Genomic DNA, 19,334 nt, shown 5'->3' with positions numbered 1-19,334 from the left:
GTAATATCGATGTACGACAAGTGAAAAAGACTGGAATTGTGGGTATTTGGACATACACCAAACATTTTGCAGTCCCATGCTTCTGTGCATCTCCAATCCCAAGCCAACATGGGGAGAACTTGCAAACTCCACACAGAAATGCCAACTGTAGCTCAAACCAGCGACCTTCTTGTTGTGAGATGACAACGCTACCCATTGCGCCGCCCAAAATAAACAGATTACTTCAGATCATTAGATTGCACTAAATGTTCCACAAAATGACAACTGAGTGAAAAGTCATTAGGCTTAGTTTTTTTTTTATCTGTCATAAAAATAACTACCCTTGATATGTTAACATGAAAATAGTGTCAAGAGAATGTAGCCACGGTCTTCAGTGTGTTTTGTTTCTCAAGACTGTTATCTACAATTGAATTATTAGCCCCCCTGTTTATTTCTTCCCCCAATTTTTGTTTAACAAAGAGATTTTTTCAACACATTTCTAAACATAATAGTTTTAATAACTCATTTCTAATCACTGATTTATTTTATCTTTGCCATGATGACAGTACATAATATTTTACTACATATTTTTCAAGACACTTCTATAAAAATTGACATTTAAAGGCTTAACTAGGTTAATTTGGTAAACTAGGCAGGTTAGGGTAATTAGGCAAGTTATTGTATAATGATGGTTTGTTCTGTTGACAATTGGAAAAAAATATAGCTTAAAGGGGCTAATAATTTTGCCCTTAATAAAATGGCGTTTAAAAATTTTAAAACTGCATTATCCTAGCCAAATTAAAACAAATAATACTTTCTCCAGAAGAAAAAATATTATCAGACATACTGTGAAAATTGCCTTGCTCTGTTAAACATTATTTGGAAATTATCTAAACATAATACAATATACTAACTCAATATTTTACAATATTCTGGAAAGACTCATTTTTAGGTTTTTGAGGTTGACTGAACTGACTTGTAATACTCATAAATTGCTTTTAATACTCAAATGGATGAACTTAAACAAAGCAATGCCACCTCGTTGTACTACTACACAGTTTTTTTAAAAACACTCCATAATCACAGTTTAGCGGAAGTTACTCTCATAATTACCGCCAGAGTTGCCAACTTAGCAATTTTCTTGCTAGATTTAGCAACTTTTCATACTACCCTAGCAACTTTTTTATTTTTTTAAAAAGCACCCATAGCAACAAATTTAGCAATATTTACCATTCATTTGGCTACTTTTGGCAATTTTTAAAAAGTGACTTTAAAGAGCAGTGGCTGCTGGCTTCGTTCAGCAGAGTAAATTGCTATTGTTTTTCATAACTGTTATTCATTCATTCATTTTTCAGCTTAGTCCTTTTGTTAATCTGGGGTCACTACAACTTATCCAGCATGTTTTCACGAAGCGAATGCCCTTTCAGCCACAGCCCATCTCAGGGAAACATACACACACACTCATTCACACTCATACACCACGGACAATTTAGCCTACCCAATTCACCTGTACCGCATATCTTTGAACTGTGAGGGAAACCGCAGGGAGAACATGCAAACTCCACACAGAAACACCAACTGACCCAGTCGAGACTCAAACCAGTGACCTTCTTGCTGTGAGGCGACAGCACAACTGCGCCACTGCGTCACCTTACATAACTGTTAATTTACTGATGCTTGTTAACATGTATAATTGTTAATTTAGGTAGAAATAAATTCCAATAGTGCTATAATTGTTGTCCCTTTCACAAATGTGTTAATTGCACAAGTTAAAAAGAGTAAGTACACAAGCTGTGACTGTTTAAGAATGTAACTGTTCATTATCAGTGTTGTGTTTTAAAATCTAAATTCTAAAAGTGTTTGTATTGTACAAATAGTAAACTATATTTTTTATACAAATCTAAGCTAAATGGACATATGTTTTTGATGAGATAGCCAGTCAATTTGAGAAAACATGAATTATTTTGTATACATAAAGATGCAGTTTTGAGTTGTGATTACGCAATGATGTCATCACAGAAAGTTGTAGCCTATGTTAATAAGAACCTATTTATTGTGCATCTAGATCTAACGTTAATGTTTAATATAATATAATACACGGCGCCTCACCGAGAAAACACATGACAGGCTTACGTCACAGATATGCAAATTGGGATGTGACGTCATCGGGTAACATTTAACTACTTTTTGGCCAGGCTTTAGCTACTTTTTAATGGAAATAGTTGGCAACGCTGATTACCGCGAGGTATCATGGGCCATAGACAGCTGAATAAATCGGGGACACGAGCTCTTACTGCAAGCCCGACGGAAAAATAATAGTAAGTAGATCATCTTTTTTCTAATGAACTGCAAACATATAACGTGACAAGTCAGACTGATTACCATTTGTTTGAAAAAGAATGGCCAATAAACAAATCAGCTGTCTGGTAACGAGTGAATCACCGAATCAGTCACAACTGAATTTGACAGTGCGATTCATTGTTTCTTCAAATGACGTAGCTCGCGTTTTGAATAATTAGTTGGATAGATCAATTAAGATTAACCATTAAGAAGTTAGAAAATATTGAATATACTGAAGCCTGATCTGTTTTCGATGGTCCTTATGCAGGTGAATCAGCCGTGAAACAGGCCCAGTGCATTCATAAACTCAGAGCTGTTGCTTTGCCAGTCAGCTGTTGTTAATGGAAAGTGTCTGTTCTCGTCTCAGACTCCCTGGGAAATGAAACCAGCGCCGTGAAAAGATTTCAAACAATTTTTAAACGGTGCTTGATTTATGGCCAGTCTTACAAATATGTAAAAAGCATAACTTGCGCTCCATTTTTCAAATGAATCAATTGCTAATATTCTAAAACTCGTTACTCATTTCTGTTTGCCTTGATCCCGATGACCATATAATCCTCGTGGCCATTTTTTAAGATAGGGTTTTTTTTTTTTGTTTTTTTTGAAGACCTTGTCTGGGTTCTCGTTGCCCATAGGCCTACACTCATTGTGCAGAAATGTGGTTTAGATTGATAGATAACGCGGGGACCTTACAATTTACTAAATATAGAGTTTCTATATTCTAAGCCTAACCTCTAAATCGGTGCAAATGTGATTATAGAGTAATATTAAATGAAGGCAGTCCACAATATATGGAACCACAATATATTGTATTTGGTGTTTTTGTGTGATTTCTAGGTCTGTATTAACAGACTCACACCACTAGAGTGTGTTGTTGTTAGCTGTGCATGAGAACAAGCCACTGCACAGTAGGAGAAAATAATGTCATCAGAAACATAACCAAATGCATTTTATTGTCATCATAATGTGTGAAAAGCGGTAGCAGAAAACATACCCTTACCAGCAAAACAATTAGCCAACATAAGGATAAAAATGTATTGTCCATAATAATTTATGCTTTATTCCTGCTGCTTATTTATACATCAGTGAATTTAAGCCTTGCTTGCAATATTATATTATAGATTGGCTTTCTTAATAATTTATAATTAATTGATTTGATAAAATCTCAGGTCTGCGCTTGAGGGTGAACTCAATAAAAATTATAACAATATTTGTTTTGTAAACACAAGGTATTGTTGTTCATTAGGCTTGTTTGTTTGCCTTTCTGTTACTCTCTTGGCAGTTTTCTTAATGAAAGCTTGAACGGCTTTCGCGCAGCTGTTAGAGAAGCCCATATGGCAAAATCATGCTTTATATAAATCTATTCTTAGTACGAGTTGTTTTTAAATCCACTCAGTTTGCACATTATGTAGAAATTCAAGCAGTTAAAGGCTAAAATATACCCAATTACTCATGCATGTAAAGCATTGTTTACTTTTTAACATTTAAACTGGCTGATGCATGATATTTTCTTTACAGTGTGTCCAAGCCTGATATTACCATCTTTGATTTGCTATTATTTTATTTTATTTATTATTCTTATAATTTTTAGATATCATGATAATCACAAACAGTTGTATGACATTTGCTTGCATTGAAGCAATGTGTGAAGTGTTAACATTAAAGGATAACACTGTAATGTAAGGTTCCAGTGATAATGTTATCCTGGACAAAATCCCTGATTTACACAGAGACAGTCAGTGAAGAGCTGCACAGCTGCGTTTGGCATCTCACTTTTTCAAACACACACACACACACACACACACACACACACACACACACACACACACATGCACACAGAGTGAGAGAGATACTGTGCTGCCAATCTCTTTATTTCATGTCAGCCTAATTGCTTATTAATTCGCTTACTAAGTCTGGCACACTTTTTTCTTTGTCATATTTTCTTTAAAACTTTAACTTGCCTGTTTATTGCTTATATTTGCATGACAAACAATTGTTTTAATGGCAACAAAATTGCCAACCTAGAGCTACTCATGCAAGAGTACTCAGTGGTTCCCTCTGAATAGCACATTATGCAATGCACAGTGTCAAGTAAAGTCAAATACAGCCAGGTAGAATATTTGTAAACAAAGTGTGTAAAGTAATCAAACATTTCTGAAATACCGGTACACCGATAAATTCAACTCTAACCGCGCGATTGTATTTTATTTCTTTTCGGATCACGTGGTTTTTTTGGCAGTGACTCCCTGTGGATTTGTCCTTCAGGCTGAAATGATTTCAATTGAACCTGTTTAGGAACCCAGAGAGACTCAGATATGCACTCATTTCTTGTTGTTTTGTGTTTTTAACGTGTCTTTTGAAACGAATCTGTTCTGCCACCACAATAAGTAGAGAGCATAACTCAACACTTAAGTCAACAAAATGTGCGGTGTTATAGTTGCTAAATGTTTGTATCAGTGATGACAGAAATCCCACAGCCTTAATTAACTTTGTTTCTACATATTTGTGGAGGAGATAGTCACCTCTGTCTTTACAAACATAAACGTGAAAAGAGAATGGATGCGCTGCAATGGCAATGATAGAGGACTTGGCAATGCTTTTTTACTAATAATCACGAATTAATTAATTAATTAATTAATTGTTGAAAGTATAATTATTCCATCAACTATTTAGGCGAGTAAACATCTGTCAAGATACAAATGATGGGGTTGGTTGACCCTCTTGGACCTCCACCAGAAAGGCACGTTTTACAATATGATAAGGATTTAACTAGGCTACTTATTTATTTAGGCTTAGAAAATATTATTTGTTACAGTTTAATATTATTGGCAATTATATTGTATGTTAGGCCTATTGTTTACCCTACAGTATATCATATAATTTCAGAAATGCAAGCTAAACAAATAGCACACATCGTGCTTTCCACTCAAGACTTGTATAGTCTTTTATTTTTGAAATACTATTAGCAATTGTAGCCTGTTAGCTGCAATTATATCATGAAAAGTTTTCTTTTTTGGTCTTTTATTTAGAGCTCAACAGTTCGACAGCTGTTTGAAAGGGAGAGTAAATTAATTTATGCTAACAGATTCTCACACTTTTAGATATTCTGCCTAAAATGAACGCTTCATAAAGCTCACAATTTTTCGAATTAAGGGTATCATAGGCTTAGTGTTGGATTATCTTGACAGGTTTACAGGATGGTTTACAGTAGCACACACACACACACACACAGAGAGAGAGAGAGAAAGAGAGAGAGAGAGAGAGAGAGAGAGAGAGAGAGAGAAAGAGAAAGAGAGAGAGAGAGAGTTTAATGTCGGGTGATGCCCTCCCCTTGCTAAATCTCCACTGAGATGGTGACGCTCCTTCAAAACTCCAATCTCACGGCGGCGGGTGCAGATAGCTTGAGTCATCTGAGGGGTCATAACTTTACCAATGCTTTCATAGCTGATCTGCAAATGAGCTTGATGCCTGCACTTGTCAGTAGGTGATCCTGTTATTTACATGTAATGCTAAAGAAAAAAGAAGAACAATAAAACACTCAATGTTTTTACACAGGGAACTGTGAATCTCGTGTACAGCTTCTTTGTATGTGCGCACCGCTGGTGCCAGACGCGCGTTTCCAGCCTGCGCTGGTGATGCGATGCCCCGCAACCACAGCGGCGATGAGGGCGGTGCTGGTCTCTGGATGAAGACCTCGCAGCACTATGGCATGAAAGATGTTGAAGCCGGTCGCGGGACGATGAACAACGCGACCAGGAATGCCGACAGTCTACTGTCGGCGCCGGGTACAACAGGTGCAGGAGGCTCCGAGAACCAGAGGAGAAATCAGGGCGCCCGTCTAAGCCTGCTGGGGAAGCCGCTCGCATACAGCGCGCAGAGCGGCCGGAGAAACGCGCGCTACAGGAAGCTCCAGAACTACCTCTACAATGTCCTGGAGCGACCGCGAGCCTGGGCATTCGTTTACCATGCCTTTGTGTAAGTAAAAATGTCTTTACTCTTTTATTCATGACGCCATGGATAATCACAGCTGGAGTTCACCTGTTACTTAAAGTTATTCTATACACTGTCAATGGCATCCATACACTTTGCTTGTCTTAATTGTGTTTAAAATGCTTAGATTAATATTATTTTTTAAGATCTTTTGATTTATGGAGGAGGTAAAGGGAGTTTGAGCACTGTAATCTAAATGTTGTTAGTCACATGTCAGTCTTGTTGTTATGAAATTTTATAGTTCAATAGAATTTACGAGTTGGGTTGTATAAATGCTGATGCATTTTGATTCTTTTCAGTAACTCATGTTTGATGCCATATTATTTAAAACCTTAAATGATGTCAAACAATGCATTTTTTAGACAGTAAAATATATCTGATCGCTGATTTACCATCAAGCAGTGGCCTTTAGTAAACTTGGCCGTTTGTCATTTTAACACACCAGTGAGATCTCAGAGGGATTGCATTATGGTGTGTATTTGCTATTAATGTTCATGGAAAATTTATGATTATGGCTTTTCTGAGATTTTCTGTAAGCTCGGTGAAGAGATGCTCTCTACATGACCCCAATATAAAGGAAATGCTTGTGTCCCATATGAGGTTTATGCTCAGAGACTATGAGGAGCATTTGTGTGAGGAGGAAGCCGAGCTGTTGCATGGTGAGACTGGAGTGCTCCTCTGTGTTTCAAGACAGGATGTTGTTGTTTTATTTGTGCTGAGAGGACAGCTGAGGTCACAGGGGTTAAGTTGTTACATCTGCAACAACGCATTGTCCCACACTAGTTAGAAACATCACAGAATCAGCACATTTGGACTTACTATCATGTTCAAATATGCTTTCAGTATGAAAAGAAAAAATCAAGTGAGGAAGGAAGCAGCTAACCACATTGCTACTGGGTTCTTATCGGTAATTAGTTCACAACAACGTTTAAGAACGTTTGTTAAGCTTTTGTCCTGTAACATGTCACATATAGAATAAAAAAATATTCATTGGACTTACCTTTTTTTGAAGTTACTTGGTTGCAAACAATTTAACTGGGCTAAATTTTGGCCTGAACATACAAATTAATTTTAACATTACTAAATTTCATTTGTTTGTTTACATTAAACATGTATAAATTGTTTGCAAACCACTTACCTTAAAAAATTGTAAATCCAATGAATTTTTTTGTGTGTTTGTAATCTTGATGGATATTGAAGTCAAACTCAGATTGTGTGCTTGTGAGCCTAAACAAAATAAGTTCTGTTAAAAGTTTTTTGGTTTCTGGTAAAAAAAAAAAAGAAAAGTATTTGTCTTGAGAAAAAAAAAAGTTAATGAAGAGATCTTAATCCTTCGAGACTTTTGGTTTTAAAAGGCTGTGAGAAAGAAGACACTGAGGTTTGTTTGAAGTCATTGCACAATCAATCATATGCCCTATCAGCACTGTGCCCTTAAGCAAACCGTATGCTGCTTCTGCTGTTTCCGTCATGTTCTCTCATCCTTCATAATGAATAGAGTCTACTAAATAGTGCATTACTAAGCAATACTCATGTTGTCTCTTATGGCAGTGTTCTTGGAGATCAGATGTAGGCTACAGAAGTAACATACAGTATATCCTATATGAATATGTGCTTGATTTATTTGATTGGTAATTTTGAAGTCAGTATTTAGGGTTGATCTTAGCTGAAGTTGGAAATATGTGCAGAGAGATCATTAACATCATGCCTGCTGTTCCATAAGAGGGTGATATTCTCTAATATACCCGCATAAATGTAAGGGAATTAGAAATTAAAGGGATAGTTTGCCTATATAAAAATGTGCTGTTAATTTACCCTAACTTTATTGTTTTCTTTTTTAACCTCAATCTGTAGATCTTGTTGATTCAAATGCAAGTCTATGGCTAAAAGAAAACAAATACAGGCCAAACTAAATTAAATCAAGTGGCTACTTAGTAAATTTTTAAGTCTTATGAAATAAAATTATCTGTAAAACAAACAACAGAAAAAACAGCATTATGTAGAACATCATTAACATTAATCCACAGCCTCATCAAACTGTCCTGAGTGTTCCTGTCATACAGGTATTTGTTTAGTTTTTCTTGTATATCTCTTTGAGTCTCAAAGTGCTGGCAGTCATTGACTTGCATTTAATGAATCACCAAGAATTAAAGTTAGAAAGTGTCAAAGTACATTTAGAAAAAAATGACCTACATCTACTGGAAGTCCTATTAATGTATGACAGCAGATTTTATTTTTAGGCAAGCAATCTCTTTGAAAACCTAATTGTTCTTAAAAATGTCTAGCTATAAAAACATTGAAGACTACAGTAAGCTTTTTAATAAAATTAGTGATAAAACAATGAAATTGATAAACTGTCAGAGCATATGATGTTTTCATCACTTTACAACTTTACAAATGTTTTTGATTTATATATATATATATATATAAATATATATATATATATATATATATATATATATATATATATATATATATATATATATATGTATGAAGAGTTCAGATGCTAAAACGTTTAAATGTCGTCTGAAGTTTTCTTCTAAAATAAGCCTTTTAATCAAGCTTATGTGTGTAGGTTCACTAATATCATTTTTATGGCAAAGAATAAGTAATTTTTATTGTTTTTAAAGTGAAATAACTGAACATAAACAAAGGAGGCTAAGAAAAATGTTAATTTTCGATAGAAGATGGCATTTAGAGGTTTTTGCATCTAAACTCTTCATAGATAGAATGTAATATAGTATGATTTACACATTTTTACTCCAAATAGAAAAAAATACAAAATGAAAAATTTCAAACAATTTTGTAACTTAGTTGATCAAAAGTGCTTTTCAGGCAGAGGTTCAGCAGCCTTTGACTACATTTGTTCTTTTTAAAAGGGAAATACTTATACATTATACTAATATGTAGCTTAAATTTACATTAGACAAATACTGTTTTTTATTTATTCATTTATTTATTGTTCTGTCATTTATTTATTTGAGTGTAAAACTATTACTTGTTTAAATGCCAAAAACTTTTTTTTACATATTTTTAAGTCCAAAGAGAAATAGACTATTGTTTTTTTTTTTTCATGTATTTTTTCTAAACTAGTGCACTCTCAGAAATAAAGGTATGCAAGCTGTCACTGGGTTGGTACCTTTTTGACAAAAAAAAGGTACAAATTTGTGCCTAAAAGGTCTATATTAATACCTCAAGGGAACATATTAGTAACTGAAAAGAAAAAAGTGTTCCTCTTAAAATTGTTCGGTTCTAATATATCCTTGAGGTATTAATATGGACCCTTTAGGTACAAATGTTACCTTTCGAAAAGGTACCACCCCAGTGACAGCTCACGTACCTTTATTTCTGAGAGTGTAGTGTTTTGAAATTATTCAATGATAATAATCGTGATGACCGGGATTATTCCTCTGATCATATAACCAAAACCTATAATTGTTGCATCCCTAACTGCCCACCAACTAGCGTCTACTGTATTTCAGATATGAGACTATAATGCACTAACCCTTTGTTAAGATGACTTTTTGTTCAATAGGCTCTTTAAATGGAAAGGATTTTCAATGGCCATATCAATATCTCATAGTTGTCTGCTCACCCAGCAAATGTTTTTACAGCGCATCAAAGCAAGCTCATTTGTCTCTTTGTGATGAGCAGATGAGATTACAGAACTGCAGCTGAGCACATTTCACCAAGGTTAAAGCTCCGCACCACCCAAGAACCACATCTCAGTATCAACCTCAACAAAATCCCTCATCGCATCGTGTAACCCCGATAATCATATTTGACACTTAGATAATGTAATGAGGGAATTTTCATACCTTAAGCAAATCTCCATGTGTCCATATGCAGAAGTAGATGCAGTTTCACCAATACAAAAAGCACATTATGCTTCCGTCATGAACACTTACATCAGTATGGCTGCATTCAGTTTATTTTAGCCTCCCAAAAGTCACATACATTCTTTAAGAATGAAAAAGGAAATTGCACAGTAGGTGAACACTGCCATAATCAGCTAAATTGGTACGTCATGCCATACTTTGATTCAAGCCCTCTTTATACGACTGGGAATTCATCTGGTTTGAGGTATAGAAGTTCATTGAGTTCTCATTCACATTTCCTAATTGTTCCATTTCATGGTTAAGAAAACTGGATATTCTACTCAGATTGACTTAATGCTGAGTTATTGAGGGTGATTTGTACCACACGCTGCGCTGATGGCTTTCATGTCATAGCAAAACATTTCAACAAAAGATCCCACCTGTTATGGTCATCTACTTTCACAGAGAGGCTCTTGTTCTCAGATACTTTGTCACCACCAACCTGGTTAGACAGGCAAAATGCAATACATAGGAGCCAGCCAACCAACATTAGAAATTTTTCAACTTTGACTTAAGATGCCAGTTTAATTTTAATCTTATTTCAGGGGATTAAGAATGTTTCAGTCTTTGGTTTAGCTTGTTTTTACAGTAGTGTAAATTTACCAAATCCATATTGGCATTATATTTTTGACCACTAATTACATTCATTGGAATACTCATTTGTGTTATGCAAGACTTAGTTTGGATACTATTTGATCAGGTAATATTTGCATTTACAATGTTGCAAATATTTCCTTGTGTTGGGTGTTGGCTGCTGGAAGGGCATCCGCTGCGTAAAACATGTGCTGGATAAGTTGGCGGTTCATTTTGCTGTGGCCATCCCTAATTAATAAAGTGATTAAGATAAAAAGAAAGTAAATGGTTGAATGTTGCAAATATAGAATTCGAAACACGTTTTTACATGACTCATAGAAAAGCTTTTTCATTTATATATTGACATTATCATGCTTACATGCAGCGACGCGCTGACGCAGTAGGTAGTGGTGTCGCCTCAAAGCAAGAAGGTCGCTGGATCGAGCCTCGGCTCAGTTGACGTTTCTGTGTGGAGTTCGCATGTTGTCCCTGCGTTCATGTGGGTTTCCTCCTGCATGGTGCTCCGGTTTCCCCCACAGTCTAAAGCATGCGGTACAGTTAAATTGGGTTGGCTAAATTGTCTGTGTATGAGTGTGTGTAAGAGTGTGTGTGTGTGTGTGTGAATGAGTGTGTCTGGATGTTTCCCAGAGATGGGTTGCAGGCTTGCGGCTGGAAGGAGTTCCGCTGTGGCGACCCTGGATTAATAACGGGACTAAGCCGACAAGAAAATAAATGCTTATATGCTCTATACAATTGTAGTGTCTGTGATATAAAATAAACACATTGTGTGTGCTTGTAAACACAGTTTGAGTGAATAGAAATGACTGCAGGGGTCCGTTCTTCATACGTGGATTACTCAGTTAGCTGGATTTGGATATTGACGATTTGACACGATCCAGGATCGTTTCGTTTTTCAAAGCTGATCCGAGAGTTGTTGTCATAGCAACAGTTCTGCTAGGTCAAACCTGATCGGGAGCAGGTTCAATTCATATAAACAGGATTAGATCGGCTTAGTTCAAGCAAAGATAATACAGAAAGTATGTTCCGAATTCTGATTTTCTTACAGTAGTAGTTATATACACTTGGGAAAATGGTACATATTTTTAAACTATATATATATATATAAAGTTATAGTCATTAATAAAATAAATAAAGTTATACATATTAATAAAACGTATGCAATCTGCACCCTCTAAATGAAAGTACAAAGACTGCCACCTGGTGGTGCAAAGAGAAAACTTTGATATGAACTTTTTAGATCGCTTTAGTACAAATTGTGTATAATAGAAATGCATTATATGTGACTTTTTTTTTTAAGCAATAATACATTTATGCATACATAAACATGTTTTGACAGTTAATATGCCAGTGATTTGATGCTTCACAAAAGTTGCAGGCACCTTTACCAATATGAAAATGCTTTTGTAAACAACCAGTTATTCTTTACACCAATTAAAAAACGCCAACTATAATAAAGAAAATCTTTTCTAAATGTAAAACTAAATGCATTGATTTGCATTGAAATACATGATGAATACTCTTGACACATGAAAGTGTAAAGCCTGCAGCTCACAACAAATGTGGAAGGTTATTGCGTGTCATATTTAACAAGCCGTTTACTGCGAATTTGATGTAATTTTGCTCACATGGATAATTGAATATTAGTCAGATGATGTCATTACGCTGCTGTGCCGTCAGCCAATCGTTGCATTGCTGATCATGATTTCGAGGATCGATAGATCTGTCCTTCACAACACACGCAGCGATCTCAGATCAGTTTATCCAGACATTTTAATCTGATTCGCGAACTTGTTTGAAGAACCAAATTAGCGAAAGATCAGTTATCAAGATTTCAAGAGTTCACACTTAGATATTGCTTGACAGCTGTAAGCAGGTTTGGCATGCTGTCCCGGGAGAGAACCCTGAGCTCGGAGATAGTTGAGCCCAGGGCTCCCGCCAGGTCCATAGAGCATGTGAGGGGAGTACGAGATCAGGTGGTTCTCGAGAGCTCCCCTTTTTGTAAAGGAGAAAAGGAGGAGAAAGGGGTGGATGGGGGGTTTCTTCGGAAAACGAAGATAAGGGAGTAATGTCTAGCTAGGCTACTTATAGTGGGTTAGGATAGATCCGATTGGCTAACTAATGAGTGTAGATAGGTGGCCAGCTGCTGTCAATTATATCACGTGCTCCTCTCGAAATTAGTTTAAAAACTTCACTTCAAGAGTTCACACTTAGATATTGCTTGACAGCTGTAAGCAGGTTTGGCATGCTGTCCCGGGAGAGAACCCTGAGCTCGGAGATAGTTGAGCCCAGGGCTCCCGCCAGGTCCATAGAGCATGTGAGGGGAGTACGAGATCAGGTGGTTCTCGAGAGCTCCCCAAATGCATGAAGCTCGGGACAGCAGCCGTGTATTCGAAGAAACTCCCCAAAAGGCTTGAAATGCTATATCCGGCTGCTGGATATAGTTATTTGAAAAAGAAAAGGTAAAGAGGGCTCCTTTGGAGCAAAGGGTGAAACAGGTTCCTGCGGGAACCCGAGCAGAGTTGGCTTGGGCTGTGAATACTCCTGCTGGAGTAGAGACTCGGGGAGACCCCTGCGGGGGTCAGAGCCATGGGGTGGGCGGGAATCCTGCTGGAGTCATTACAAGGGAAGGGGAGTGAAGGACTCCGGCTGGAGAGGGGGGTGAAGGGGGCAGGGGGGGCGGGGACTCCGAAGGAGTAATTTGCTCGAGGAACACTCCTTGCGGAGATTGAGCTGGGAGGTGGCAGCACTATATATAATTATATATTTATATGAAACATATAGATATATAAATATATAATGGGGTAATCTAGGGCCTTGGGGGGGCGTTTTTACTGACTCTTGCGAGAGTCGAAGCTCTTGGCTCTCCTGCGGGAGAGAGAGCTGTATGTGCCATCTCCAGCTGGAGTCGGGAAAAGGAATGGTCGGTGAAGCCCCAGCTGAAGGGGGAAATGGCAGTTGGGCGATGACCCCTGCGGGGGTCCGGTGCTCGGGATTAACTGTAGGGTGACAGCACTATATATAAATATATATTTATATGCGTGGGTGCATATATATATACATATATATAAATAAATTTAAAAAATAAAAGATAAGTGTGAGAAATAAACAAAAATAAACATAAATAAAAGCTAGGGCCGGGGAGGGTCGGTGACATGACTCATGTCACAGCTCGGGGTTGGGTGAGCTATTTAGCTGGCTCCAGTAGGAGTCAGGAAAGATGAGGGGGAGGTGAAGACTTCTTACTGGAGGGTGACGGGCGGTATAGGTGCTCTGGGGGTGTTCCTGCGGGAACAGAGCGTGAGGGTGACAGCACTATATATAAATTCATATATATATATGCGTGGGTGCATATAGATATAAATTTATATAAATAAAATCAAACAGAGAGAAAAATAAATAGTGCTATACTGTATGTCATTATGGAATGACATAATATAAAAAGCTAAGGCCAGGGCAGTGAGATGATTCCTGCGAGAATCGAAGCTCGGGGTAACGCCCCTGCGGGGGCCAGAGCCATGGGGGGGGCGGGGTCCTACAGAAGTTAGAAAAGTTGGGGGGCAGTGAAAACTTCTGTGGCAGCGGCCGGGGGGGGGGCGGGGGTGACAAGGGGGCCTGGGCAGGGAGAGAACTCCTACTGGAGTTAGGTGAGTGAAAAGGGGGAGAAGGCTGAGTGCAAATCAGCTGGAAGGAAGAAAGGAAGCTAGATGGCTGGGTCATGCCCGCGCCCTTGGGAGACTGGGTAGTTCCTCTGCCCTCGGGAAGCTGGTATGGTTGGGTCGTATTCTCTCCCTGGACTAGGCCCATGCCCTTGGCCGCTGGGATTACTGCGTCTGCTGGTGAGGGTCCTCTGAGCTTCCCTGAGATGGCTGTGGCTGAGTCAGATATAAGATTTGAAGGCGTCGGGAGACTACTTTCCTAGTGTTTGTATGTGTTGTTACGATAGCCCTTGTGTGCTGCTGTGGTGGTGGCTCCAATTCTGAATGAGTGACTGGATTATGAATCTGGTGGGAAGCCTGAATGGTCCTATGACTTTAAGGTGTTATGAAACCAAAATGTTATTGAACGGAATGTGTGGATGTGTTGAGCAGTGAGAAACTGATGAGGTGTTCTGGGGTAACTTAAAATGTATAAATGAATGCTGACGCAAATTGTGTATGCTGTGGTTATGGGATTATCATCTTAAAAGGAAAGATGGAGTCAGCTGCGGCTCTGCTTCTGATACCAGTTTCTGAAAATAAAGCAAAAGAGAGTCAGCGATTTCCTATGCAACTAGGAACATGTACAGCAGTATTTTTTTTTTTTTTTTTTCAGAATGTATTGACTATATTGCCCGTTAGAAGCGCATTGGCGGCCCCGATAATATACCCACGAAGGGGGCAGCATCTGTGTAAAAAGGATATACTGAGGATGAAATTGGATAGCTAATAAATGAATGGCTTCTATTCCAGCGCTTAAGGAAGGAAGCATAAGCAGGTCGCATGCTTTAAGCGCTACCTGATGGTTACGAACCTTTATGAATTTCATTTCTGTTAAACCAGGAGTCACCAAATATGGTACCGATGGGCACCAGATAGCTCACGAGGCTCTCGTGTGTTGCTCACAGGCCTGTTCTAAAATAGCTCACCATAACACCACTTACAAGTAAGCTTTCTCTAAAATAGAAGTAATCATTTAAAAATGTAAATATTTGCAAAGATAAATAAAATAGTGTTGCACGTTGATATATTAATTACGGGGTATTTCCTACCCTGTTAAATCATTGTTGGTAACTTTGAGAGAATCATAACATGATCAGTGACTACACCTGGATGAATATTATTCATTATTTAAAATAACCAAAAACTTAAATTATAATTATAAGTAAATTGAGCAATTTGTTATTTGAGAAGTGTTTATCCAACTGGTAGCCCTCCACGTTAATCGGTGCCCGAAAGTAGCTCTTAGTTTCAGAGGTTAGTGACTCCCGTGTTAAACGCTAAAGACAACATTTTGAAGAAAGCTGAAAACCTGTAACCATTGACTTTCACAGGAAGGAAATAAATAATAAGGAAGTCAATGCGGCTGTCCGTAGTGCCCAGCCACAATTCATGACACTTCGTATTCTGCCGCGCCGCGGAGCGCTATTTGTATAATTGATTAGTTTATTTGATAAAGTATGAATGCTTGAGTCTGGTGTGCATTAATCTACTATTCTCTGTCGTAAGTGCGTCGCGTCACCGCGCCGTCGGCGCCTCTGGTGCGCGACGCCCTTCAGGCAGAGTTTGTTACGGCCAAGATCGGATTTAGATCATTTCTCTTCTATTCCGGAGATTGCTGCTGCGAGATGAAATAGGTGAGTGACGAAAAGGCATCCCTGCGGGATAATGCGCATGTGTGTTTGATGTTCTAGATGGAGAGCAGTTTATGCTTAGCGTGATATTTTTCTTCCAGAATATAAAAGGGGACTGATTGTCGATTTATTCAAGTAGCTTATTAATGCTTGAAATTCTATCACTCCAAATTGATGCTTAAGAATTCTATAGAAGTGCTTAAGCCGGAGGTTCTTCCGCAATGAGAATGCAAATATTAGAAAACCGGTCACTAGTTTAGCTGGGGGATATTAGGGAGAGAGAAACGGGTACTTGTAGGTGAATTACGTGCAAACACCGTAGTTATTGGCGAAATCCAGCGGATCGTTTTTAAGCATAAATGTGTGGGCTACTTTTGCATCCGAATGTTAAACGGACTACGAAATGTAATTGTGACCTCCGATTGCCAGAAATCGGGTGGCGGGTGTAATGTTGATTGCAACCGAGCGCTGCAGCCGTCTAGATTAGAGAGATTGCTTGGTTTATAACGTGATAATTTTAAGCATATTCATCAGGTAGAATCATGCTGTTAAAGCTGAAAAAGGCAGAATTATGAGGAGATGAAAGAGCCGTTATTAGACGTTTTTAGAAACGTTCTAATGTCCATTTCAGTAGGGCTGGTATGGATGTGCTTAACAGGGAATTGCTCTGTGATTTCTGGTGTAGTGTTGGTGGACGGCTAGTGAGGTTGTGGGAAGGGAGCGCCGAGATCGGCTGTGCTTCAGTAGACGAAACCTGGAATGAGAAATTCAGAAATTAGGTCAGTTACAAACGTAATTCAGTAAAAGCATAAACATATTGACAAAAGTCGACAAGTAATTTCTATTTTATAATAGAAAATAATCAGCAGTAGCTGCGAGCTTGTAAAAATGAGAGGGGGAAAAAGCAATGATACGCAAGGTAGAGGGGCGGGGTGCGTAGGTGGTAAGGATCGCTGAAAGAGGAGGACTGGAGTGTGCACTGGAATCGGGAGCTGCAGGATGGAAGAGGTGAGGTGGGATTCCCAAGAGTTGCTTTATTGTCCGGGAGATAGGTTTTATCCGTGTTTAGAATTATGATTGCTGCAATATGTCCAAATCCAATATTGCTTTTTAATCCTTTCCTTGATTCTCCGGGGAGGCGGAGAGATTGCGGGTTTAATGTCTGTTTAGGATAGGGGGTGTGGCAGGAGCGTGTTATGTCCTGGTGGTGGCGGTGAAGACGTGGATTCGCAAGTGTTTTGGGTTTAATGCAGCGGCTTTGAATTATGGTCCCGGCGTCTAGGAGTTTGGAGGAGTTCAGTGACAGTCGTTGTTGGATATGAGAGACGCATGATGATGCTGGAGAAGGTACGTAGCGGAGCTGGGGATTGCATTGTGATCTGGCTGGAGTGGATAGGCCTACGGCCTCTCGTTGGAGCCTCGGTCTCGAGCTGACTTTCATGCTGGGCTGGTTGTTGTTAAGACGGGGCTGGTGTTTCAGGGAGCCCGGAGCTTTCTTTCTTGTATGTAGCTGCGCTGATGCTGTTGTGATCTCAGCCGCCGTCGCTGTTGTTGTTGTTTTTGTCATTTTTTGTAGTTGCTGACGATGGTATTAAAGGTGGTGTGGTATTGTAGTTGAAGAATAGTAGGAGATGTGGAGGATCCGTTTTGTCCGTGAGTAACTTTTGGAGGAGCTAGAGCGGACCTGTCGTTTGTTTCTTCGGAAAACGAAGATAAGGGAGTAATGTCTAGCTAGGCTACTTATAGTGGGTTAGGATAGATCCGATTGGCTAACTAATGAGTGTAGATAGGTGGCCAGCTGCTGTCAATTATATCACGTGCTCCTCTCGAAATTAGTTTAAAAACTTCACTAAAAGATCCAGGATCTGCCAAATAATCTTAGATCATTTAAGCGAGGAACGAAGAACGGACCCCAGCACTGCCACCTAATGAAAACAAACATTTCTCTGCACATTGGAATAGTGTTTCATATTGATATTATTGTGCTTATCTACCGTAAAAACTTTTCTTGCAGTACTTGTGACAATTTGAGTGCATGTGACGTAAAATAGAGATGTGTCTGCACACCCTGAGCAGATAATTGTGCAAAAATGAATGATAGCTCATTGTGAAGCTCACCTGTCTTATATGTGCAACCGTATTTTGGGTGATTCAGAAATAATGATCTTACTTGTGGGACTGTACTCTGCTCAAAAAGTTAAAGGTTTAGTTCACCCCAAAATTTAAATCTGTCATCATTTACTCGCCCTCAAGTCATTCCAAACCCACAAGAAAATATCTTCAGACCACAATAAATATATATTTTTAATTAATATTTATTTTTTAAAGTTTCTCTGATTAAAGTTATCCTAAATTCTGACATTAAAGATAACTCACAAACCAATAAGGTTTGTTCTCAAGCATCAAGCTGGGGTTCGTTCTTTGTACATAGATTACCTAATTAGCTGGATTTGGCCTGCTCGGGAGCAGGCTTATTTCATATAAACAGGACTAGGTCGGGTCATCACAAGCAAAGGTAATACTTAAAGTATGTAATCTTCTGAATTCTGATATCTTCTTACAGTAGTAGTTATATACTGTAGACTTAGCAAAAAAGTAAATAGTTTGAAAAAAAATTCAAAATATATATATACAGTTGCAATCAGAATTATTAGCCCCCTTTGAATTTTTTTTTTTTTTAAATATTTCCCAAATTATGTTTAACAGAGCAAGGAAATTTTCACAGGCTGGCTGATAATATTTTTTTCTTCTAGAGTCTTAATTTTTTATTTCAGCTAGAATAAAAGCAGTTTGTAACAATAAAAAAAAACATTTTAAGGTCAAAATTATAAGCCCCTTTAAGCTATATATTTTTTTTTTGATAGTCTACAGAACAAACCATTGTTGTACAATAACTTGCCTAATTACTCTATCCTGCCCAGTTAACCTAATTAACCTAGGTAGGTCGTTAAATGTCACTTTAAGCTGTATAGAAGTGTCTTGAAAAATATCTAGTAAAATATTACTTACTGTCATAAAGGCAAAGATAAAAGAAATCAGTTATTAGAAACGAGTTATTAAAACCCATTATGATTAGAAATGTTTCAAAAATCTTTTCTCCGTTAAACAGAAATTGGGGAAAAAATAAACACAAAAAAATAAATAAATAAAAAATAAACTAATATAAATAAGCTAATAATTCAGGGTTAATAATGATTTTATTAGAAAATTAATATAACCTTAATATT

General features: G+C 37.9%; 1 protein-coding gene and 1 long non-coding RNA gene across 19 annotated transcripts in view; both read left to right on the top strand.

The window, feature by feature from the left end:
• The first annotated feature begins 2,183 nt into the window (after positions 1-2,183).
• Positions 2,184-19,334, top strand: part of kcnq5a (potassium voltage-gated channel, KQT-like subfamily, member 5a) — a 248,828-nt gene continuing 231,677 nt past the window's right edge. For 8 of the 18 annotated variants that reach the window (XM_087279446.1, XM_087279457.1, XM_087279456.1 and 5 more), the window contains exons 1-2: positions 5,656-5,799; positions 5,875-6,294. In XM_087279446.1, the coding sequence (XP_087135572.1) occupies positions 5,960-6,294 (335 nt within the window). In that variant the 5' untranslated portion in view covers positions 5,656-5,799; positions 5,875-5,959. Of the gene's footprint in view, positions 2,298-5,655; positions 6,295-19,334 lie in introns of those variants that run through there. The other 10 variants (XM_087279454.1, XM_087279451.1, XM_087279445.1 and 7 more) reach the window with 3 other exon arrangements.
• On the top strand, positions 12,406-19,225 carry LOC147841094 (uncharacterized). The gene is made up of 3 exons (XR_015506058.1): positions 12,406-12,615; positions 17,964-18,022; positions 18,577-19,225. It is a non-coding gene; the product is annotated as an uncharacterized LOC147841094 (long non-coding RNA).

Source organism: Danio rerio, chromosome 13 (assembly GCF_052040795.2).
Source record: "Danio rerio strain M-AB ecotype USA chromosome 13, GRCz13ab, whole genome shotgun sequence".
Taxonomy (NCBI): domain Eukaryota; kingdom Metazoa; phylum Chordata; class Actinopteri; order Cypriniformes; family Danionidae; genus Danio; species Danio rerio.
The sequence above is the reverse complement of the archived record's forward strand: the minus strand, read 5'-3'. Positions and strand labels throughout refer to the sequence as shown.